Below are 26,717 nucleotides of genomic sequence, written 5' to 3' on the forward strand. Positions count from 1 at the left end.
ACGGCTGATCTTGCCTCAGCAACAATGAACCAAAATCTCTATGACATTAGAATGAGTGGCATTCCCTTCTGATTGCAGCTAACACTGTAGCACACATTACATCCAATCCCACACTGACCCCTAACCCCACTGCAGTTTTGGGCAGTCAGACAAGACTTTATAAATTAAAGAAATATGGGTGAAAATTCCACATGGCCAATCTGGGGGAAACGTGGAGCCATTTACCCGATTGATTATATCCATTCAATCCTTTCATATCTCAAAAGTCCATAGGGGGTCTTGCTATGGGTCGATTTGGGATAGAGCAATAGATTCCACCAAGAGAGCAGCAGGGGGTAAGAGAGAAATCATTGGCCTTCTTTTCCACAGAAGGGGGGTAGACAAACCCAAACATGATGCAAATGTAGAGCGCCAATCACACCAACCAAGACCAGTTTCCACAACTAGTGCCAACAGGCAATCCCATACCAATGAACTTATCTTTGTCCTCCGCTTTCTTATTTTCAAAATGAAACAAGAAAGGATAACATCATTTTCTGAGTAAATGCATTATTCAGGGGAGCGGGCGCCAGGAAAGTGGTAGGCAGTGTTCGCCCTCTTCTGATGAGATTAAAATCGGGAAAACAGGGATGAACAAAGATTACCACTGCCAACACTGGACATAAGAAAATTCAGAGCGCAGAGCTTCTAAGCCCCTTCTCTCCCAGCAGAATCCCTCCATTAAGATCCACCTCAACATCAATATATCAGATGAAATCATAATCACAATACCAAGCAATTCTTTTAAGTGCACTAAAACAAAGCCTATTGGACCATGACGGATAATGCAAGAAACAAATGTTCTTGCCAAAACCTACCAGGGGAAAAAAACTGGTCAAATGATCTGTTGGTATTGAACGTTCTTCCTAAAATGAATAGGATCTGACTTATTATAGTATACTGCAACCAGTAGCCTACATTTCAGATCTAAGTATGTGCATATGGTAATAAACAAGCTCTATGGCAAATGGTGGCAATGGCCAGCAGCACACTCAGGCTCAGCAGTCAACACAATCAAGAATTACCGACTATCCACTCAATCACATCATTCCAAGATAGGGGAGGCTCATCCCCAACGCAGCATGCTCACACACAAATATTGTTTTGACAAAAAAAAGTTTTAAAAATAAAATAATAATCGTCCCGTCTGGCTCAGTTGGTAGAGCATGGTGCTTGCGTCGCCAGGGTTGTGGGTTCGATTCCCGAGGACACCCGAACGTAAAATGTATGCACGCATGACTAAGTCGCTTTGGAAAAATGTGTCCGCTAAATGGCATATTATTATTATATTCCAAAATATGAAATTCACAAAAGGTCAGCATTTCTGTCATGCCATGGGATTTTTATGCAAATGTATGACCGTCTTCCAAAAAAATGCCAAACCGCTGACACTTCTGCCAAAACACAGGAACCACGGAAGTGCTAGTTAGACCAATCAAATGGCCTCTGCCCCAGCATTGACATGGGTCACCAATAGCGTTGCTGCAAAACAAAGGTTAGATGGATGACAAAAAGACTTCTCACTGGGCAATATAGAGAAAACAACAAGCATATCGACAAGGACCTGGCACGGGCAAGCAAAACTGAAAACAGCAAAGGCTGTTGTAAAGATTTAGCTGAGACAATTTCACCTCGTAAATGACCAACACTGGCGTGAGACAATGAGAGTAAACCACCCTTGAATTGAAACTTGAGCAAGACAAATCTCACCTGAAGAGGAATACTAACCACCCTCCCATAGTTGCCGTTTCTGCCCGTGGCACTTCCCCCTTTAACTGCTGTCCTTCTCCTCCGGCCTTCCTTCTTCCCCGGCCGGTGGCGCTCCTTCACCCAGGTACGGTCCTTCGAGAGGCTGACCAGGCCGCGGAGCACTATGGTCACAAACTTCTTCATTATGCACCCCCCCGCCGCGTCTTATCGCCCTGCCACTGTAGACTACAAAATACACTCAAGTAAACGGTATGAATAATAAACGCTAGGCAAGCGTCAAGGTACGCAGTAGCGAAGGGAGCCCTGCAGAGGAGTCTTAGGAGGAGTGAGCCTTGCTTGTTGTGTGAGCACCAAGGGATGGAAAAGGGAAGCAAAAGAGGGAGAAAGAGACAGAGACAGAAAGAGAGAGAGAGAAAGAGAGAGAGAGAGCGAGAGAGGGAGGGGTGCATCCGCAAGCCCCCCTCCTGAGCAAGGCTCCCTGGGGCACACTGGTGAGTCGAGCACCGATGACACACTGCCAATGTGTGGGCGGGCCTTGCTGTGACTGACAGAAAGAGGATCCAACCCTGGCATCGCTTCAAGTCGGTGACGGCTGAAGTAAGTCCCTCTCTGGGATTGTTTCAACCACTGCTTCCAGCAAGCAATCCCCCGTCTCTGGAGAGCATAGATGTATCGCGATTTGCGAATGAATGGGCAGTGGAAGTGGAGAGAGAGGGAGAAAGAGCGAGAGAGCGAAGGAGAGAGAGAGAGGGAGGGAGATTCAGGCCATGCCTGCTCCTTGGTTGAAGGATTCACATGGTCATCAATTCTGACCACTCTAATCACATTCATAACCCGAGCGAGGAGTGTGGACGCCTCAAAACAACATGAGAAAAACAAAACAAAGAAAGATTTAGAAAGCCATTTATTGCTACAATGGATTTAACCAGTTATGGTACTGTATTTTTCAACAGTTACAGCACAATCTAGGACAATGGTCACTTTAGTGTGCATGTGTAAATAGTAATTTATTTTTCAGAACTTGGAGCCTGGAGTATGTCAGCTCCAGGGTTGGAAACATTTAATTGTAAATAGGCCTAAGTCAATTCTGTGAGCGAGTTGGATATCTGATTAATGAACCTGAAATAAATCCTTAGAGGATAGATTCCGTGAAATTGTATGGGGAATACATTCAATAGGCTATATAACAGACGTGCTTTTCAAATTGTGGCCTTGGGCCCACCTCAATTGACTTAAGCAAAAACTTGCAACATTCCCACAATAGCCATTATCACTTGTATAGATAGGGTGACCGGCATCATTATTTAGGAAAAACCCTTTCCACCACTAGGCTTATATGGTCAAGCTCCCAAACATTGTATTTTTAGATTAAACACTACCACAATATTTCAAGTGATATATAGCCCTTGAAATATCCAAGCGCAACCTTAAATAATAAATCACCAAGGAAGTTAGTTCTAGCTCCCAAATAAGCTCCCACTTTAATGAAAAGACTTTCGAAAAAGGGTCATTTTCTTTTCGTCTGCCAACCAGCCAGGTTCTACATATGATGAATTGCCCAATAAAAAAGACACCTACTACTTACTGTATCACCATGCAATGTTAAACATTAGTTGCATCATTCCTCATCCATTTAGTGCTTATAAAGTAAACCGCAATATTTAGTTGATAGAGATCAAGATATATATATTTCTGGATTCAAGGTTAATTGGCATAAACCTGATGCTATGCCAGTCTCTACAATTAAATCCATCAGCCATGGTTGCCCCTTTTAATTTCAAGTAGAAACAATGTGCTATGAATTATCTGGGCACCAAAAAACAGAAGTTGTTAAATCTTAGTTTACGGGGAAATATGTATACAATTAAAATGGTGCTTGTTTCTAAGTTTAACTACAGTTGAAGTCCGAAGTTTACATACACTTAGGTTGGAGTCATTAAAACTCATTTTTCAACCACTCCACAAATTTCTTGTTAACAAACTATAGTTTTGCCAAGTCGGTAGGACATCTACTTTGTGCATGACACAAGTATTTTTCCAACAACGGTTTACAGACAGATTATTTCACTTATAATTCACTGTATCACAATTCAAGTGGGTCAGAAGTTTATATACACTAAGTTGACTGTGCCTTTAAACAGCTTGGAACATTCCAGAAAATGATGTCATGGCTTTAGAAGCTTCTGATAGGCTAATTGACATAATTTGAGTCAAATGGAGGTGCCTCTTGCTTGACATCACAGGAAAAGCAAAAGAAATCAGCCAAGACCTCGAAAAGAATTGTAGACCTCTGGTTCATCCTTGGGAGCAATTTCCAAACGCATGAAGGTACCACATTCATCTGTACAAACAATAGTATGCAAGTAAACACACATTGGTACCACGCAGACATCATACCACTCAGGAATGAGACGTGTTCTGTCTCCTAGAGATGAACGTAATTTTCTTTGAAAAGTGCAAATCAATCCCAGAACAGCAAAGGACCTTGTGAAGATGCTGGAGGAAACAGGTATAAAAGTATCTATATCCACAGTAAAACGAATCCTATATCGACATAACCTGAAAGGCTGCTCAGCAAGGAAGAAGCCACTGATCCAAAACTGGCATAAAAAACAGATTACGGTTTGCAACTGCACATGGGGACAAAGATCATACTCTCTGGAGAAATGTCCTCTGATCTGATGAAACAAAAGTAGAACTGTTTGGCCATAATGACCATCGTTATCTTTGGATGAAAAGGGGGGAAGCTTGCAAGCCAAAGAACACCATCCCAACCGTGAAGCACGGGGGTGGCAGTGTCATGTTGTGGGGGTGCTTTGCTGCAGGAGGGACTGGTGCACTTCATAAAATAGATGGAATCATGAAAAAGGAAAATTATGTGGATATATTGGAGCAACATCCCAAAGACAGTCAGGAAGTTAAAGCTTGGTCGCAAATGGGTTCCAAATGGACAATGACCCCAAGCATACTTCCAAAGTTGTGGCAAAATGGCTTAAGGACAACAAAGTCAAGTTATTGGAGTGGCCATCACAAAGCCCCTCAATCCTACAGAAAGTCTTTGGGCCAAACTGGAAAGGCATATGAGAGCAAGGCCTACAAACCTGACTCAGTTCCTCTGTCAGGAGGAATGGGCAAAAATTCACCCAACTTATTGTGGGAAGCTTGTGGAAGGCTCCCCGAAACGTTTGACTCGAGTTAAACAATTTAAAACCAATGCTACCAAATACTAATTGTGTGTATGTAAACCTCTGACCCACTGGGAATGTGATGAAATAAATAAAAGCTGAAATAAATCACTCTTATTATTATTCTGACATGTCACATTGTTAAAATAAAGTGGTCCTAACTGACATAAGACAGGGAATCTTTACAAGGATAAAATGTCAGGAATAGTGAAAAACTGAGTTTAAATGTATTTGGCTAAGATGTATGTAAACTTCAGATTTCAACTGTATATTTCAATGATACTATTGACATGCATTCCATACATTTTTAAGCAGTACAATAGTATTATTAAATATTTTATATGGGATTGGAAAAGACCATGCATCAGTATGCAGAAAATACATGCCCCTAAAGAAAGAGGGTTAAGAATCCCAGATGTAGAACTGTACGATGTGACTTTCAAGCTATCCAAAATGGCAAAGCACTGGAGGAGAGGTAGAAGAGAGATGGGTTACGTTGGAAAGTAGGTTTGACTGCTCCCTTTGAACCTTCATGTTTTCACTACCATGCTCTGTACAAGCAGATACATGTTTGTATATTACAGATTTCAAATATTGGTCAAAATGTCAGAAAAAGGAAAAGGTATACAATTTAAAGTTTTTCAAATATTTTACTTCAATGTCCTTAGGATGGGTTTGTCACAAGATGTGTGTTAGCGATGTGAATGGGCAAAAGGATCCCTCCCTCCATGCACTGTGGTAATGCCCAATTGTGCGCCCCTATGGGACAAAGCCTAAAGTGCATGGGGTATGGCCTTGGATTCCATATACCTATGTCACAAAGACTGACTGTTGAGTGAAAAGTTAGAAATAAGAGGGATTAACCAGACATAACTTAAAATTAGTTTCAGGTACTGGGTTAGTGTTAAATATGTATGAAGTTTTCATTCAAAATGGCCACAATTAAGTCGCAAGGATGCTCTGTGGCTGCTGCTTCAATTCCACTGGTTCGTCCCAGATTTCACAAACATTTTGTGGTGTGGCCACTTGTCTACTGATTTACATTTACATTGTGCATAATTAAATGTATTACTCATTTAAGAGCACACGATAAGGTTTCAAATAACATCAAGATTAAGTTTGCCCCACATACAGATCAACAGTTACGGTGTTTTTATTCGAGTTTCATTAGGAATCACCCACCTATCACACGGAAGTTTAAAAAAATGTTAACTGCAACAACTGTTCTGCTCATTTAGGATAGGACCTATACTTCACTGTAAAAACTAGACTCCGACAGAAATCATTATTGACAGCACCTACGGAAATTATTCAGGCCCCTTGACTACTTTCCCACATTTTGTTACAGCCTTATTCTAAAATTGATTAAATTGTTCTTCTAATAAATCAATCACACACACAATACCCCATAATGACAAAGCAAAAACTTTATTATTTAAAAAAATATATAATTCTTGCTTATTTATAAAAAATTAACTGAAATATCACTTTTACATAAGTATTCAGATCCTTTACTCAGTACTTTGTTGAAGCACCTTTGGCAGTGATTACAGCATCAAGTCTTCTTGGGTATGACACTACAAGCTTGGCACACCTGTATTTGAGGAGTTTCTCCCATTCTTCTCTGCACATCCACTCAAGCTCTGTCAGGTTGGATAGGGAGCGTTGCTGCAGAGCTATTTTCAGGTCTCTCCAGAAATGTTCTAGTCTGGGCTCTGGCTGGGCCACTCAAGGACATTCAGAGACTTGTCCTGAAGCCACTCCTGCGTGGTCTTGGCTGTGTGCTTAGGGTCGTTCGCCCCCAATCTGAGGTCCTGAGCACTCTGGAGCAAGTATTCATCAAGGATCTCTCTGTACTTTAACATTCATCTTTGCGTTGATACTGACTAGTAGGGTGGCAGGTAGCCTAGTGATTAGAGCGTTGTGCCAGTAACCAAAAGGTTGCTGGATTGAATCCCCGAGCTGACAAGTTAAAACATCTGTCGTCTGTCCCTAAGCAAGGCAATTAACCAACTGCTCCCGGGCACCAAAGACGTGGATGTCGATTAAGGCAGTCCCCCACACCTCTTGGATTCAGAGGGGTTGGGTTAAATGAGGAAGACACATTTCAGTTGACTGCATTCAGTTGTACAAATGACTAGGTATCCGACTTTGCCAGTCCCTGCCACCGAAAACATCCCCACAGCATGGGATTCACCGTAAAGAGAGCCATTCCTCCAGACTTGACACTTGGCAGTCAGGCCAACGAGTTCAATCTTGGTTTCATCAGACCAGAGAATCTCGTTTCTCATGGCCAGAGTCTTTAGGTGCCTTTTGGCAAAATCCAAGCGGGCTGAGTGGATTTACGTCTGGTCACTCTACCATAAAGGCCTGAATGGTGGAGTGCTGCAGAGATGACTGTCCTTCTGGACACGGTTCTCCCATCTCCACAGAGGAACTTTAGAGCTCTGTCAGTGACAATCGGATTCTTGTTCAACTCCCTGACCAAGGCCCTTCTCCCAGATTGCCCAGTTTGGCCAGGCGGCCAGCTCTTAGGAAGAGTCTTGGTGGTTCCAACCTTCTTCCATTGAAGAATGATGGAGGCCACTGTGTTCTTGGGGACCTTCAATGCTGCAGACATTTTTTGGTAACCTTCCCCAAATCTGTGCCTCGACATAATCCTGTCGTCTCAGAGCTCTACGAACAATTCCTTCTACCTCATTGGCTTGGTTTTTGCTCTGACATGCACTGTCAACTGTGGGACCTTTATATAGACAGGTGTTTGCCTTTCCAAATCAGGTGCAATCAATTTCATTTACTGCAGATGGACTCCAACCAATCAAGTTGTAGAAACATCAAGGATGATCAATGGAAACAGGATGCACCCGAGCTCAATTTCAAATCTCATAGAAAAGGGTTTGAATACTTGTGCAAAAAAGCTTTTTTTTTTTTAATTATTAGTTTTTTAAAAGCCTGTTTTCGTTTTGTCATTATGGGTATTGTGTGTAGATTGTTGAGTTAAAAAGTTTTTTAAATTAGAATAAGGCTGTAAAAAAAATGTGGAAAAAGTCAACGAGTCTGAATACTTTCCGAAGGCACTGTACGTTAACAGCAGCCAAATCTGCCAAGACCGGTCATTATTGGCTCCAACCGATTTGTCCACTGCCACATTTGATAGAGACAACAAAGGCAGCCTTGGAAGATTTGGTTACCATTAGATCAAACTGTATTTATCACATACATTTTACAGCAGGTATAAAAGGTACAGCTAATTGCTTATGTGCTTTAAAACTAATATATACACACACACAAAAATTATATTTTTATTTTATTTTACTAGGCAAGTCAATTAAGAACAAATTCTTATTTACAATGAAGGCCTGAGATGAAAAATACAGATGTAGGACAAAACACACGAGACCTAAGACAACAACACTACCACAATGCAGTACATCAGACAATAACAATAAAGAGTCAAGTCAAATATAACAAGTAATAGAAGTAGGGATGCACAATATATCAGTGAACATATCGGAATCGGCCAGAATTAGCTACAAATACCAAAATCGGTGTCGGCCCGATGTCTAGATTAACGCAGATGTTAAAGACCGATGTCAAAGATACCGTGCATACCTATATAACGTAGGAACATGACGTAATGACGCCACGTAAAATTGAGCAACACAGCATTCCTAACCTAGCCCACAATGTCTGCTGTGTGGAACGAAGCGGTCAACAAGTCGAGCAGTCATTTGAAAGAGTAACAACATTTCAGCTCATTATCGAAATGTATTAAAGCCAAGATAACGGAATTCATTGCCCTTGACAATCAACTGTTCTCTGTCGTGGGTGATGATGGCTTACCTCGACTGGTCGAGCACCGGTACACACTACCAAGTGCACTATTTTTCAGATGTTGCCCTACCGGAGTTACACAGTAGTAGAGTCAGTGCTATTAGCTTCACGACATACATACTATTTAACGCCGTTTGGGACTTTGCGTGTCAAAAAAGATACAGTAGCACTGTCAAAGCTGCACAATAAAGTCTGCAAACAAATAAACACCGGCCACGAATGATGTGTTTACAATACCCCGTTGGTAATAAAGCATCATTTGTTCGACCGCAACTTCCGGGGTAGCTAGCAAAAGCTTGGTACCGAGCTAGCACCAATACAACCAGCCTGAAAACAATGACTAGTAGAAACTGAAGTAACTTTCATTATTCTTAGCAATGATTTAGGAATCCTTGTGAGGAAGTATTAACTAGGTAGCCACTTGTTATTCGCCTATTGAAATTGAACTTCAGTTTATGTCAAATAGCTAGCCAGCTACTTAACCCTGTTGCCTAAAGCTAAAGTAATAAGCAGCCAGCTAGCTTCATCTGGCTAGTGAGGCTCGACCGGACCAGGTTGTGTTGTGAAGCAACAGCTTCACATAGATCGGTCCGACCACCATTAATCAAATATTAACTGTATTATAAATTAGGGTTATTTAGGTGATACCTATATTGCTATATTGTAAGCTAGCTAACTATAGCTTCTGAAACAGATGTCGTTTTGCTATGTTTTTGGGGAAGAACATTGGTTGCATCCATGAGGTAGCTGAATTAAATTATGTGACGTGCAGTCATGTTCTGATCGGTCAACAAGATTATTTGACACATCAAATAGCGTCATTTAAAAACACCAAAGATCCAAATGGCGTACAATAGAATTTCTGGTTGAGAATGAAACGACTGAACAAAAAAACAGCATAGTAAGTAAGTGAAGAAGTAGGTTTTGATTATGTTTTACCGGTAATGGGGACATACGTAAATGCCAACAAAATTACTTTTTGGTCAATGGTGTGTTTGTAACCTTTATTTAACTAGGCAAGTCAGTTAATTAAGAACAAATTCTTATTTAAAATGACGGCCCGGACGATGCTGGGCCAATTGTGCTTCGCCCTATGGGACTCCCAATCACGGCCGGATGTGATACAGCCTGGATTCGAACCAGGGACTGTACTGATGCCCCTTGCACTTAGATGCAGTGCCTTGACGCAGCGGTCTAACTATTTAACTGGACTAGAATGCTTAAAAGGCCACCAAAATTTAAAATAAATATCGGTACAGTTTTTTTGGCAAGGAAAAGATCGTAATTGGCCAAAAAAGTCACTCCCGGGTGGCGCAGTGGTTAAGGGTGCTGTACTGAAGCACCAGCTCTGCAACCAGAGACTCTGGGTTCGCGCCCAGGCTCTGTCGTATCCGGCCGCGAACGGCAGGTCTGTGGGGCGACGCACAATTGGCCTAGCGTCGTCCGGGTTAGGGAGGGTTTGGCCGGTAGGGATATCCTTGTCTCATCGCGCACCAGCGACTCCTGTGGCGGGCCAGGCGCAGTGCACGCTAACCAAGGTTGCTAGGTGCACGGTGTTTCCTCTGACACATTGGTGCGGCTGGCTTTTGGGTTGGATGCGCGCTGTATTAAGAAGCAGTGCGGCTTGTTTGGGTTGTGTATCAGAGGATGCATGACTTCAACCTTCGTCTCTCCCGAGCCCGTACGGGAGTTGTAGCGATGAAAAAAAGATAGTAGCTACTAACAATTGGATACCATGAAATTGGGGAGAAAAAGGGGTAAATTCTACAAAAAAAAGAAAGGAAGCATAGTAATAATGGACTTTATCATGACATGGAACTGACTAAGTGGAAAGATATTCTGTATGTCTATGATGATGTCATGTTGCTGAATCTAATTTTAAAAGTGGCAGTCTGAGATCTGAGAAGTTATAATGTTCAAGAATCAATGGTTGTGTCATAAATGTATAAGTCCAAAAATGAATGTACACTCACAGGAGGGCATCTCTCCACCATGATTCAAAGCTGTAATGACAGGGCCACATTTGAAAAGCTTCTCCATATCAAACATGACAATTTAGAAGAGTGCATTAAGGAAAGAAAAATGAATATGTAATGAACTACGCAAAAAGAGAGAGAAAAACAGAGCGCGTACAGGTATACGAGGTCTTTTGAATAAATCAACAGCTAGCTGACTCATTTCATCCTTTCAGGGTCAACTCAGGGGAAAGAAAGTGCTGGGCTGCCATCAAGTTCGTTTCATTCCAGACCTTGAGTCAGTGCAGCTCTGAAAGAGCTAATTGATGCTCCTATAACAGCCATAGGCCCATCCAGGAAGAGGATGTTATGTAACATATTTATATGTAAGATTGGGTTGTGCTTGTGAGAAACGGTAGATGGCGCTTGACTATCTCCTCCGGAGTCCCCCTGACAACAGTACATTAGCCATTCCTGCCCGTGTGTTATTGGCTAAGGGAGTCACGCGAGATGAGGCGAGGAAAGGCACTGGGCTGCTCTCCGGTCGACTGGCTGTTTGACACTGATGGTCCGGTGGCGCCGTGGGGCACAAACGTCTGCCTGGGCCAGCGCCGCAGTCACTCAACTCCCCCATTGAGGACACTGGGGGGAGGAACCTCCCAGCACTGCCTGCATGTCCATCCTGCTGCACCCTCTGTAGACCACTATATGTTCTTATTCACTAGGCTTTTTTTACACACTAGGCTTTTTGTAACCTCTGCTCGGTGCAACGCCACTGGCCATCACCCTCTTTCACATTGACCATGTTTACATGCACACCAATATCCGTTTTTATTCGAGATACTCAAAAATTCTGTTTTTAAGTTGATGTATAAACATATCCCATTTACAATAACACGAAATTACTTGTATCCTGTTTGAGAAACCCAGATAAGATGCCTGGGATATGCTGATCTTAGACGGGATACTGTGGCGTGTACAGCTTACCCGTTTACTGTCGTTTTTTTGTGATCTGCGCTGGCTCAGTTTTGCATAATTTAAAAAAGTAGGCTACCTGCGTTGTTCAAACCAACATAATAATAATATTTTAGCAGATACTCCGTACTGGACCATATAGCCTACTGGCTTAGGCTACTTGCACCCCTAATTTAAATAAATGTCTGCTTATAATTTCTGACATTTGGTAGGCATTTTTTTGTTGTCAACTATAGTTAGATACATCTTCTCGTCATAACTTGTTGCCCTACAGCAGGGGGGAATCTAAGGGGAATCTAAGGGGAGACTCAGGAGATGGATGGGTGGGACGGGGACTGACAAACAACCTCAGTTGCTGGGTGGGATAGGAAAGGGTGGGAGGTATGCTGTCTTTAGGTTAAGTAAGGTGGGAAGCATGGTTTGCGGGTGGGGAGGGAGGATGGGGACTGAGTCGGGGTGATCTTTATACGTATTTTTTAAATTTATTTTTTACCTCTAACCCACTCAAAAATAAAAAGACAACTAAATAAAAAGTTGGTAAAAAAAATATATACTTTTTGCCCAAGAACAGTGTTTCCCCAAACGCTGGTCCTCGAGTACCCCCAACAGTACACCGTTTTGTTGTAGCCCTTGACAAACACAACTCATTCAACTTCATTGAAGGGGTGATGATGAGTTGCCGAGTTGAATCTGGTGTGCTTGTCCAGAGTTACAATAAAAATGTGTACTGTTGGGGGGGACGAGGAACCAAGGTTGGGAAACACTGCCAAGAAGACTAAATAAAGCAGTGCTCAGCAGAATAAGGTCTTAAATGGACTTAATGCATGCATTAGTAATCTAGTTAACACCGGTAAAGTTGTCTGTTTCACTTCAGCTATCGCAGAGAGAGAATGTTTAAGGAATGGGCAGGGGAGTAAACGCAATAACTCCAAAACATTGGAAAGATTGTTCCTGTGCAAAATGTCGAAATGTCATCAGTTTGACCGGATTTAAGGAAATTAAAAGCTGAGAAAATGATTAAATCACATTTCTGATAAGACTTCAGTTTGTCTTGTGTGCATAATTTGTGGTTGAAATACTATCTGATTGCATAACAGTGTCAAAAGATATCAGGTTATATGTGCATTTACATTTGATGTATAGTTTCACTGCAAGAACTGCATAATTCTGCAGGAGTTTATATTATATAATGCTACAGGTGAGTGGTTATAGTCCTACAGTTACTATTCCATTTAACCCATATGAATTTAAATGAGGAATATTACATTTTTATCCCTGATACAGGGATACTCGTGAGCGGGATATCAAAAGGTGCATGTCCACAGCTTAGCTAGAATAAGATGTGGCTCATATCCTGCTTAACTGTCTCATATAGTACCTGTAAATGTGATCACTAAGGATAGCGGCGCTTGAAATTTAAGAGGACAACTTTTCTTACAAACGATGGACTATGCTAAAAACTTTATTCCACTTTTTTTTTGTAGTGATGCACCGCTATGCCATTTTTGGCCGATACCAATATCCACTATTTCCCTTGCCAAGAAAAGACAATACAGTCTTTTTCTTTTACAAATTTGAGCGGCCTTTTAAGCATTCTAGTACAGTTAAATAGTTAACACACATACAGCGGTCGAAGGCACCGCATCTCCGTGCAAGAATCGTCACTACAGTCCCTAGTTCGAATCCAGGCTGTATATCATCCGGCCGTGATTGGGAGTTCCATAGGGCGGCGCACAATTGGCCCAGCATCGTCCGGCTTTGGCCGGGGTAGGCCGTCAATGCAAATAAGAATTTGTTCTTAACTGACTTGCCTAGTTAAATAAAAGGTTACACACACCTGAACAAAAAGTTATTTTGTTGGCATTTACGTATGTCCCCATTACCAGTAAAACATAATCAAAACCGATTTCACTTAATTGCTGTGATGTTTTGTTGTTCATTTGTTGGCGTTTCATTCTCAACCAGGATTTATTTTTTGTGAGTCAAAAAATAAACGAACACTATTTGATGTGTCAAATAAGCTTGCTGACCGATTAGGACCTGAATATGATTGCACGTCAGTGTAATAAACATATTAAACACATGTAATAATGCATTCACTGTTGTCTGCATGCGGCCTAACCATGATATTATAGCTTGCACACTGTGGTATAACCTTCCCCTTCCTTCCTGTAGATACTAATCGCACTGGTACAACCCGTAGGGGGGGGCTGACTGAGATAACATATACATTGAACATATACACTGAAATTCCTAAAGCACATTCCTAAAACACACACCCTTCGGGAAGGACTCCAAAGACAAAGAACTCTGTCGAGAGCCAATGGGATACGGACACCAGGCTGGAGGGGACTGTCTATCACCTACAAGCAACCTACCAGAAGCCAGGACTACAAGAATCTACCTACGTCATTTCAATATATAAAATGGACTGCCCATCATGTTTCAGGCCTCTTTTTTCTCCGACGGTTCCATAAGAACTAGACGAAAAGGAGCCGTGCAGCACGCTTTACCATATATTATTACGCTATAATAAAACGGCCTTGTATTATACCTTATCCGCCTTGTCCAGAGTCTCAACTTGGTCTCGTTTCTCATATTGTTATTCATCAACATCAGATAAATTTAACGCATTCATTCATTTTTACATCGATATTACACAATCACTCATATGTCACAACAACACGTATGCTATGATGGTAAAGTTGTCTCGCACACCTACAGTGATGGTCATAACAAAAATCCTAGCTAGATCATGGAGGGAAAAAATATATATTCCCCAAAAACATAGCAAAACGACATCTGTTTCAGTAGCAATAATTAGATAGCTAACTATATAGCTAGGTGTCATCTAAATAACCCTAATTTATAATACAGTTCATATTTGATTAATGGTGGTTAGACCAATCTATGTGAAGCTAGCCACAACAGTGGAATTTGCAGTTAGCCTTCAAAAAAGTAGTGTGGGATAATTCTACTATTTGCATCACGGTCAATGACATACTTTTATTTAAAGCCGAACTTCACATTCCACTATTGTGCCTAATTTCACAACACATAACCTGGTCTGGTGGAGTCTCACTAGCCATATGAAGCTAGCTGGCTGCTTATAACTTCAGCTTTGGGCAACAGGGTTAAGTAGCTGGCTAACTTTTTATTTTCATGAACTGAAGTTAAATTTCAATAGGCGAACAACATGTGGCTACCTAGTTAATACTTACTCACAAGGATTCCTAAATCATAGCTAAGAATGAAAATGACTGCAGTTTCTACTAGTCATTGTTTTCAGGCTGGTTGTATTGGTGCTAGCTAGGTACCAAGTTAAAGCTAGCTACCCCGGAAATTGCGGTCGAACAAATGATGCTTTATTTCCAACGCGTTATTGTAAACGCATCGTTCGTGGCCGGTGTTTATTTGTTTGCGGACTTTATTGTGCAGCTTTGACAGTGCTACTGATAGTAGTGGTGGCGCATCGCTTGCACGTGCGTTATTTGACGTGTCAAATTAAAAGCTTATTTAACGTATATTTTTTGAACATGCAAAGACCCAAATGGCGTTCCATGGTATGTCGTGAAGCTAATAGCAGTGACACTATTACTGTGCAACTCCGGTAGGGCAACATGTGTACCGGTGCTCGACCAGTCGGCGAATGCAAACATCGCCCATGACAGAACGGTTGATTGTCAAGGGCAATGAAATCCATTATCTTGGCTTTTATGGATTTCACCTTTTGAGTTGTCTCATCGAAATGGTCTTACTCTTTTAAATGACTGCTCGACTTGTTGACGGCTCGATCCACACAGCAGACATCGTAGGCTAGGTTGGAAATGCTCCCTTCCAAACTCCAAAAAGCACAGATGAAGTTCAGTACAAAAACAGGACAGCCCTCTCGAACACATCGTGCCGTTCGAAACACACCAACAAAATTAAATAAGCTACTACTCCCCCCCATCTCAGATAGATACATAAACACCAACAAAGTCCACAGTCTCCTTTTCTCTCACCTAAATCACTCAAGTCTATTACTCCAGGACAGCCTGCCCCATTCAATAGGTGTACAAGTGTGAGACTGAGTGTGGGTGTATTGTTTGTTTGTTTGCGAGCACAGTGTGATGGACTGGAAGGGAGGCTGAGGCTCCCTGAGAGCTCCCTGTGCTGTTCCACCGGGGAGCAATTCGTCTGACCTGCTAAATTTACCCCCAGGGGGCATGACAGGCACAGAGAGTTAAAACATTTATCCACTGCCAAGGCTGTGCTGGCCAGCAAAACCTTCATCCATCCCGTTAGCAGATTGCCGATTTCTCTCTGGCAGCATTTTCTCCTCCTCAATAACCTGAGCATTTGGGAGTCTGTGCTGCCATTATACAATGCAGGGTCTGACTAAATAGGCCTACAATGTTAGATGGCAACAGTGGGTGGGTAAACCTATCCAATCATTAAGCTTATCATCAGTGCTCATGAGAGAGATGAAATGCAGATTGAAAGCCATTTCCTAAATATTGCACACAGCGCAAAGCATTTGTGCAAATGCAGGAGAAACCATAAACCTGACCTTTGACCACCTGCTGTACAGTGAGGGCACTAGGTCCTCTCACACCCTACAGTCCTGTCATGCATGCATGCATGTCACTGTCTTGGCAGATTGCCAGTAGCCCATGGACAGTTTAGTTATTTTCCACCATTCATCATTGGAGTCCTAGCACGAGACAACATTCTAGGTCACATTACCCCTCTGATAGTCCTGCCATGCGAGTCTCTCTCCCACACAACTCTAAAAGGTGTGTCTGTAGCTTGCAGGTGTAGGAAAAATTGGTAGGTCACACAATCTCCTGTGTGATAGGGAAATCCAAATCTCTTTCCACCCTACGTTCTTCAGAAGTTCATGGAAATATATCAACCATGTCAAAACACAGGGTTTGTAAATGTGCTTCGCTAACTAGCTTACCTTCGATAACGTCAAAAGTTTGATACAATGTAGGCTACATTTGTCATATCACCCCCACTTGCGGCAGCAGTATGTTGACCTTAGAATGTCCCAACTCCCAAGCACGGCGATACCACAATCGAACAGCCATAACAAACCACGTTTCCATCCACAGTTATGCGAGTAAAGTCACATCGTAAAAAAAATGTTTAAAGTGTGATGGAAACAGGACATTTTGGTACAATATTATAAGTGCTGTTATAGAATGTATTAGTCGACATGGTGGGATCCTTTCGTGCCTGTAAAATGAATTAAGCAAGAAATGGAGTTGGAAACGCCTTAATACGCAAATAATGATTTAACAACCACCATATTGAAGTAAACTTGGATTCACGTCATTATTTGGTGTGTGTTGTCATCCCACTACAACTTGGGAAACGCAGTTTTAGGCTACAGATGAAATAGTCATGATGAACTTCACAAGTGCACGGTGATCTTGATGCTCCTTTCCAATAAATATTGAGGGTCTTATGATGATCGATGCTTGAGTTGCGTTTGACAAATAAAAATACTCTCCCTTTTATCCATAATAATCACATCATGTAGACTAGTCCACCGCACATCATCTGCAAGCTTTTGGCTAGAGCGCACGTGAAAAGACCAGAGTAGGCATATTTGCTATTTAACGCAACAGTTTGTGACAAAAAATAAACGGTAGGGTTGAAAATGCAATGGAAACGCATTGAAATTTCAATGTTTATTTGGTACATAAAAACTTCAGTGAAAAAGTACATTTTGTGTGCACTGTCAACACGCACTGATTTTAATCTGCAACAAGTCAGTTTGGTGGAAAGACACCACTGGTGGGAAAATACTCATGTTTTCTATATGCAGATTTCTTAATATTTGCATGAAAATCTGTCGCCAATTGGATGCAAAACATGCTACTACGGCTGGGGGAAAAAAACATGAAGAGCAGAGCAGGTTTTCTGTTCTCTTCAAAGTTATGGAATGTCTCTATAGGGTCGGGTGCTAGTGACAGTGGAGAGAGGGGAGGTACATGAAACACAGAATGGGTAAAGCAGCCTACCCAATGAGAGCCTAACCTCATGCTGAACCCAAAGCCACACCTTTAGAAGGGGTTAGAAGTTCATCTGCCCAATATTTATCTACTCCACTCTCACCTCTTTCCTCAGCTTTTAAAGTACAGTCAATTATATCAGTGTGGGCCTGGGTTCAAAGGTTTTGCATTGAGTTTGTTTTGTAGTGCATTAATTTTACATACAGTACGAGTCAAGCGTTTAGACACCTACTCATTCAAGGGTTTTTCTTTATTTGTACAATTTTCTACATTGTAGAATAATAGTGAAGACATCAACTATGAAATACCACATATGGAATCATGAGGTAACCAAAAGTGTTGAACAAATCAAAATATATTTGAGATGCTTCAAAGTAGCCACCCGTTGCCTTGACAGCTTTGCACACCCTTGGTATTCTCTCAACCAGCTTCACCTGGAATGCTTTTCCAACAGTCTTGAAGGAGTTCCCACAAATGCTGAGCACTTGGTGACTGCTTTTCCTTCACTCTGCGGTCCAACTCATCCCAAACCTTCTTGGTCAAATAGCCCTTACACAGCCTGGAGGTATGTTGGGTCATTGTTGGGTCATTGTCCTTTTGAAAAACAAATGTTAGTCCCACTAAGCGCAGACCAGATGGGATGGCTTTTGGCTGCAGAATTCTGTGATAGCCATGCTGGTTAAGTGTGCCTTGAAATCTAAACAAATCACAGACAGTGTTACCAGCAAAGCACCCCCACACCTCCTCCTCCATGCTTCCCGGTGGGAACCAAACATGCAGAGATCATCCGTTCACAAGGACACGGCAGTTGGAACCAAAAATATCTCATTCGGACCAGACAAATTTACACCGGTTAAATGTCCATTGCTCGAGTTTCTTGGCCCAAGCAAGTCTCTTCTTTTTATTGTTGTCTTAAGTAGTGGGTCCTTTGCAGCAATTTGACCAGGAAGGCCTGATTTATGCAGTCTCCACTGAACAGCTGATGTTGAGATGTCTGTTACTTGAACTCTGTGAAGCATTAATTTGGGCTGCAATCTGAGGTGCAGTTAACTCTAATGAACTTATCCTCTGCAGCAGAGGTAACTCTGGGTCTTCCTTTCCTGTGGCGGTCTTCATGAGAGCCAGTTTCATCATAGCGCTTGATGGTTTTTGCGACTGCACTTGAAGAAAAAGTAAAAGTTCTTGACATTTTCTGGATTGACTGACCTTCATGTCTTAAAGTAATGATGGACTGTCGTTTCTCTGCTAATTTGAGCTGTTCTTGTCATCTTTTGTATGCTAACCCTACCTTGTCACAACGCAACTAACTCAAACTCATTAAGGAAAGTAATTCCACAAATGTACTTTTAACAAGGCACACCTGTTAATTGGAAAGCATTCCAGGTGACTACCTTATTAAGCTGGTTGAGAGAATGCCAAGAGTGTACAATGCTGTCATCAAAGCAAAGGGTGGCTACTTTGAAGAATCTCAAATATGAAATATATTTAGATTTGTTTAACACTTTTTTGGTTACTACATGACTCCATATCTGTTATTTCATAGTTTTGGTGTCTTCACTATTATTCTACAATGTAGAAAATCGTTTTTTTTAAATAAAGAAAAACCCTGGAATGATTAGGTGTTTCCAAAAGTTTGACTGGTACTGTATAATCCATTGCCTTTTCAGTCAGTGAAGCCTTCACAAAAGCTAGGCTATTCAAAAACTCTTAAAAAGGGTAGCCTAACACCTATTCCAATTAATAGCCATGATGCATAACTAGGCTAATTGTCACAATTGCAAACCAGTGCAGGGTGACAATGAGCTCACTAGAAAGTTTTTTAAAAAGGGATAGAAAAATGAGCTGGGGCAGATATGAGGGAACATAGTGTGAAGACTAGAAGTCGACCGATTAATCGGAATGGCCGATTAATTAAGGCCGATTTCAAGTTTTCATAACAATCGGAAATTGGTATTTTTGGGCACCGATTTTGCCTATTTTTTTTACACCTTTATTTAATCTTTATTTAACTAGGCAAGTCAGTTAAGAACACATTCTTATTTTCAATGACGGCCTAGGAGCGTTGGGTTAACTGCCTTGTTCAGGGGCAGAACGACAGATTTTCACCTTGTCAGCTCGGGGTATTCAATCTTGCAACCTTACAGTTAACTAGTCCAACGCTCTAACCACCTGTCTCTCATTGCACTCCACGAGGAGACTGCCTGTTACGAGAATGCAGTAAGCCAAGATAAGTTGCTAGCTAGAATTAAACTTATCTTATAAAAAACAATCAATAAATCATAACAACTAGTTAACTACACATGGTTGATGATATTACTAGTTTATCTAGTGTGTCCTGCGTTGATGGGGTGCGTATCGTTTCCCCAATGTGTACCTAACCATGAACATCAATGCCTTTCTTAAAATCAATACACAGAAGTATATATTTTTTAAACCTGCATATTGAGCTAAAAGAAATCCAGATTAGCAGGCAATATTAACCAGGTGAAATTGTGTCACTTCTCTTGCGGTCATTGCACGCAGAGTCAGGGTATATGCAACAGTTTGGGCAACCTAATTTGCCAGAATTTTACATAATTATGACATAACATTGAAGGTTGTGCAATGTAACAGTAATATTTAGACTAAATTGATGCCACACCTTAGATAAAATATAGAACGGTTCCATATTTTATTGAAAGAATAAACGTCTTTTTTTCGAGATGATAGTTTCCAGATTCAACCATGTTAATGACCTAAGGCTCGTATTTCTGTGTGTTATTATGTTATAACTAAGTCTAGGATTTGATAGAGCAGTCTGACTGAGCGATGGTAGGCAGCAGCAGGCTCGTAAGCATTCATTCAAACAGCACTTTTGTGCATTTTGCCAGCAGCTCTTCACAATGCTTCAAGCATTGAGCTGTTTATGACTTCAAGCCTATCAACTCCCGAGATTAGGCTGGTGTAACCGATGTGAAATGGCTAGCTAGTTAGCGGGGTGCGCACTAATAGCACTTCAAACATCACTCGCTCTGAGACTTGGGAGTAGTTGTTCCCCTTGCTCTGCATGGGTAACGGAAGCTATACTGTTACACTGGCAATACTAAAGTGCCTATAAGAACATCCAATAGTCAAAGGTTAATGAAATATAAATGGTATAGAGAAATAGTCCTATAATTCCTATAATAACTACAACCTAATACTTCCTACCTGGGAATATTGAAGATTCATGTTAAAAGAAACGACCAGCTTTCATATGTTCTCATGTTCTGAGCAAGGAACTTAAACATTAGCTTTCTTACATGACACATATTGCACTTTTACTTTCTTCTCCATCACTATGTTTTTGCATTATTTAAACCAAATTGAACATGTTTCATTATTTATTCGAGGCTAAATTGATTTTATTGATGTATTTTATTAAGTCAAAATAAGTGTTCATTCAGTATTGTTGTAATTTTCATTATTACAAATACATGTTATTTTTTAATTATTTTTAAATCGTCCGATTAATTGGTATGGGCTTTTTTTGGTTCTCCAATAATCAGTATCGGCGTTGAAAAATCATAATCGGTCGACCTCTCGTGAAGACCGGTGGGGCTCGGATTTGAACACATGCAGAGAGGGGATTGTTTGAGTGCAGAGGGCAGCGCCTTTAACCCTAAATGCTCAACCAGCCTCATGCACTAATGTAATCTTTCTTAAAAGAAAGTGAACAGTGCCACACAGCACTTAAACCCCTGTGGATTGTCTGAAAATCTACTAATCTCACTAGATCCCCAAATGGGCAGCAGGCTTGGCGGAATATTGTCAGGGCGCTGCCCCTCCCACATTAATCACTAGGATTATCCCAACTTTCTTTACTGTAATCACATTCTTAAATGGTATTCCCAGACACTTGCAGAGGTGATCATTTAATTGACTGGTGCGTACATGCACTTGCCATTAGACATAATATTACTTTCCAACTGCAATTGTTGCTTTGGGGTTTCACAAGCCAAGGCATTCGAACAAGCAGCATAGCTAAAAGCTTATGGTCGAGTTGATAGTTCATTGACAATATGGTAAAACAATGTTCAACCAACTTTTAAAAAATTGGTGATACTTCATTTATTCTAAATTTTGAAGGCACCAGTGTCTTATTAACAACTGTTTACAGTTGCAGGTGGAACTCCAAAAACCAGAGAATGTTCACAAAAATATGAAATCTACTTTTTGCACCGCGTGAAGAGATTTCTCACCATCTTCGCTGACATACATTCGCATTTCCTAATATCATTGCTGGAACGAGTCACTTCTAAGCAACGTGGTTTAATTATTTCTGAATATTCCCTGGTTATCGGGGTTCCACCTGCAACTGGACATTGGTGCAATTCAAAAATCAAGAAATATGGAACTATTGCCAAGGTAGGTAGAAAAATGTTCACCTATCTATAATCCATCCTACACTAGAACCCCATATGGAAGAAGTAGCCGTACAAGGATCTAACTAGAGCTGGGGTTTCATGAGCCAGTGGTCTAGTTGGAACAATGCTTCAAATATTGGAGAAGGGACACAAGAACTTAGTGGGTTTTCAACAACAACACATTTGGCAGGAGAAGTTCTGCCCCCATTCATTTTCAACGAAAGGAGGGCACGTGGAGAAATATAGTGAGATTGTGGGAAGGTGAGCGGTGAGAACCCTGCTAGCAGAGTGGTAGAAGAAGTTGAGCTCTACTCTTTGCACATTCAAACGTTATCAAAACCCACTGTTTCAAGCACGTACCATCTTCCTGGTAACATACACTTCTCACAGAGTTTGACTGAGGCACCAGTTAAAGATGGAATCCGCATTAAGGGAAACAGAACCACCTTTGTTATTGTTTTGCGGATGAAAATGTCTAGTAAAAAAACATTGCAATACATATTCTGCTGTTCTATCGAACGCATGCAATGATGTCCCGTAATGTAATATTCCAATCGTTAGTGGCAGATTCACCATTAAGGATCCCAGCTTTAATGCCTCCATGTTCCCTTTGTGAAGTGTCGAACGACCAGCATAACATGTACATTCACCAACACTCACCGGCATCATATTGGCGGCTCTGTCTGTCAGAACGACGGGGGCATCAAATCAACAATGTCGAACTTGGAAAGGTTGAATTCGGTGTCTTCTAGCTATCTGCTAACGATATCCAAAGTTATGGCTGGAGATTCTGCCCAGTAGCGCCAACAGTTCAGTGATGAGAGCCAGCCCAGGCCTCGTCCTATGCAATGCAATATAAAAACGGATATGAGCTAATTAACTGTTACAGTAACTAGATACCAAGCCAACTAACTGCATACAGACTATGTGGCAGGCAGTGAGAAGTAACGTTGGCCTAACTACCTAGTTAGGCCGAGTGGGTCAGAGCTCAGGTAGTCTAACGTTACGGTAAACACTGACATCAACTCATCAACACTTGGGCCTGGAGCGAACCTTATATTGATGATGAATACCAAACATTGACACTACGGTTTCCCTTACTATATAACTAGAGAGTTATCCACGTTAATGTTTCGATTGTTACTTTAACATTGTACTGTAAGTAGTTAACTATTTATAGGCTAGGTAGCTAGCTAACGTTAGCTAGTTAGTAGTGTCATACCATCCGTATAATTTGGTCAGTGTGGAACTTCGCTAGCGAGCCAATTAGACAGTTAGCTAAAGTTAGGCCATCGGCAAGACCTAACTATCTAGCTAACATTACCTAGCTGCTGCTAGTTCTGCCATGCTAGCTAACGTAACGTTCGTTGCCAATTGTTTGTATCGTAGTTTTAACTACAATTTTAAGAGCGTTGTGTAGCGCTTAGCTAACGTTAGCACCTATTTTTTGAACGTAAAACATGATTAACGTTTGGCTTGTTCGGGTGGATAATTTACTAGCTAACGTTAGTGAATAGCTAGTCTAATTTAGGTCGCGAGATAACGTTAACTAGCTAGCTAATCAGCTGATGAAACGATAGCTAGCTAGTAACGTTAGCTAGCTACTGAAATAAACAACAAAAGCGTTACTTACAGATGTCAGAGACAATTCCTGTTCATTCTTGATCGTCGGAGCCTATCGCGAGTGATTCAGGCCTAATGAAGCTACTCATACCAAGTAACCTAACGTACTAGCACCATAAGATGCGGTCAAAGATCTTTACAACTAACCCAAGATAGACCCGAGCCTGAATCCTAGTGGGCAGAACAAGCAAGGAGGTGGGCAGAGCCAAACTCTTCTTCGATGAGGATTAACGGCGGTTGGTATCCAATAAATGTTGCATTATCGCCACATACTAGCCTGGAGTACAATTCCTTATACTTTGCTTGAAAAAAATGATTAACAAATACCCAACCATCTAACACAGGAGTGGGCAAACTTTTTGGCTCAGGGGCAACATCAGGATTTAGAAATTCAACGGGAAATCAGTTTTGGGAGGACAAATTGTTTGTTAAAATTTCTGGGGGCCTCCCGAGTGGCGCAGCGGTCTAAGAGACTGCATTGCAGTGCTTGAGATGTCACTACAGACCTGGGTTCGATCCCAGGCTGTGTCACAGCTGGTCTTGATTGGGAGACCCATGAGGCAGTGCACAATTGGCCTAGCATCCTCTAGGTCAGGAGAGGGTTTGGCGGGCAGGGCACATGCATGCTGACACAGGTGTATGGTGTTTCCTCTGACATATTGGTGTGGCTGGCTTCCAGGTTAAGCGGGTGGTGCGGCTTGGCTCGGTTGTGTTTCGGAGGACACACAGCTCTCGACCTTCACCTCTCCTGAGTCTGTACGGGAGTTGCAGCAATTGGATACCATGAAATTGGGGGTACATTTTTTTAAAACAAATGTTCAATGTATCGGGGGCCGGATTGAAGTGCCCGGCAGCCAGATACAGCAAGAAGGTGGGCAGAGCCAAGCACAAGCTATCAAGAAGCTATTTGTGCGTTTTAGCATGTATTTGCATATTTCCATAAGGGAACTCTGTGTGTGTGTGTGTGTGTGTGTGTGTGTGTGTGTGTGTGTGTGTGTGTGTGTGTGTGTGTGTGTGTGTGTGTGTGGAGGCTGGTGGGAGGAGCTAAAGGAGGATGAGCTCTGGAATAAATACGGAATCTGGCCTGCCAAACACTTCAAACATATGGAAACTACAGTTCCATTTATTCATTTCCAGCAGTTACAGAGCACGCCCGCCAATAGCCTCCACTGGTGTGTGTATTTGCGTGTGTGCAATAACTCAATTTGCCCTTGCACTCCTTCTAAACAACACCATTTTTAGAAACTTTGGCAAAAGTTACTCTACAAAACTTTGTCCACTCCGTTCGTAACCAATTGTAGTTTTGGAAAAAGAAAACTGTATTGAGATCAAATGTTCCATTGATGAGAACATTTGCTGAGTGTCTGCCAAAATCCATCTCTCACTGCCGGCCACTCGGCTTCCTCTCACCACCATATTTGATCCCACACCAGACCAGTAGCTGGGTGGAAGGGACAATATTGTTCAAAAGACCTGCAATAAAATCTCATACACCCAAGTACTTCTCTGTAGCTGCCACCACCACAACATTTATCCTCTGTGATTTATGTTCCATTCCTCCAGTACAGTTGACAACCATGAACTCCAAAAAACCAACCTTACTGAAGCCCATGTTATTCCTACCACTCTCTATTGTCCTCGGCCTACTCACAGGGATCCATCTAGTATCCTTCACCCTGGACCTATCTTCCTCTTTTACTGTTTCTTTTACCTATCTTCCTCTTTTACCTAGGCAAGTCAGTTAAGAACAAATTCTTATTTACAATGACGGCCTACCCCGGCCAAACCCAAACACCGCTGTGCCAATCATGGCCGGATGTGATACAGCCTGGATTCAAACCAGGGACTGTAGTTACGCCTCTTGCACTGAGATGCAGTGCCTTAGACCACGACTGCTTTTCTCTCACCGGACAGCTTTGATCTCCAGCACCATGGGTACCTCTACAGTTAACACACAAAACTTTTTCCAGCAATACTACACATTCCTTTGTCTCATGTCCTCCTGCACACTTCTCACATCTGGAAATCTCACTCCTACACTGCTGACACATGGCAATAAGCTTGACACCTAAAACGCCGTAATGGATTTGGGACATAAGCTCTCGCAGGATAACTGATCCTAACTTGACTTTATCTGGTAAAGACTGCATCAAAACTCTGTTTCACCACGCTCTCCAATGGGTCTGTGTCGCACCAAAAAGGCAGGCGTCACAAACACCGAGAATCTTCAACTTCAGTTGACCACTCCAGTTGACCACCCCTTAACACCACTCCAGTTATCACTCTTTTCAACAGCACCTTGCTCCGGAGAGGAAAGCAAGTCACAGTACTTGACCCCATTTGCGTGGTGCATGCAGCTCCCTCTAGACGGCAGTAACTATAACTCAAAAAATCTGCACGATTCCACTCCAAGTCACTTTCACCAACCCAACATTCCCCAATCTCTTCTCAACCAAATCTGACACAACATGGATAAGCCAGAAGGCAAGGTTCCATTCTCTCCAAAACGCTCACTCCCACTGGACCACAATCATCTTTTTCATCATCAAACTCGGCGGTCTTCACCGCATCTGCCACGGCAGTTAATTAATCCTGACTCTCATCACGTTCAATTTCCTTCTGTAGCTCTTCCAAAAGTTATTTGTAAATCCATCTTTCCGTATTTACTCAAAACATGTTCCACTTTTCCTTTTTTTCCTGTCTGCTATATTCTCCTTCATCAGATCTTCCAGAAGGCTTGTGCAATCCCCCACTCTATATTTACATATAAAACAGTATGTTCCACTTTTCTCATTTTTTTCCCTTTCCGCCATCTTACCCCCAACAGCTCTGTTCACTACCAACATGCTACTGTGCATGCAGTCTATTGCGCACCTGACTCAGTGAGCTATCCCATCGCCATCTCACCGGTACCAAGTTTAGCTGGAATTCAGCCTTAAGGATTTGGGATATAGGATCGGTTGACCTCACAGGCTCCCTATTCATCTATTCCTCTTATCTAGCTCT

General features: G+C 41.8%; 1 protein-coding gene across 1 annotated transcript in view; it reads right to left on the minus strand.

Annotated features, from left to right (window-relative positions):
* The window catches only part of ppp1r13bb (protein phosphatase 1, regulatory subunit 13Bb), a 73,270-nt gene extending 49,333 nt beyond the window's left edge, over window positions 1–23,937 (minus strand). The window contains 2 exon segments of the mRNA XM_035794017.2: window positions 22,749–22,929; window positions 23,722–23,937. Of these exon segments, the coding sequence (XP_035649910.2) occupies window positions 22,749–22,757 (9 nt within the window). The 5' untranslated portion in view covers window positions 22,758–22,929; window positions 23,722–23,937.
* Window positions 23,938–26,717: the final 2,780 nt, after the last annotated feature.

The sequence above is a fragment of the Oncorhynchus keta genome, chromosome 19, assembly GCF_023373465.1.
Source record: "Oncorhynchus keta strain PuntledgeMale-10-30-2019 chromosome 19, Oket_V2, whole genome shotgun sequence".
Taxonomy (NCBI): Eukaryota; Metazoa; Chordata; class Actinopteri; order Salmoniformes; family Salmonidae; genus Oncorhynchus; species Oncorhynchus keta.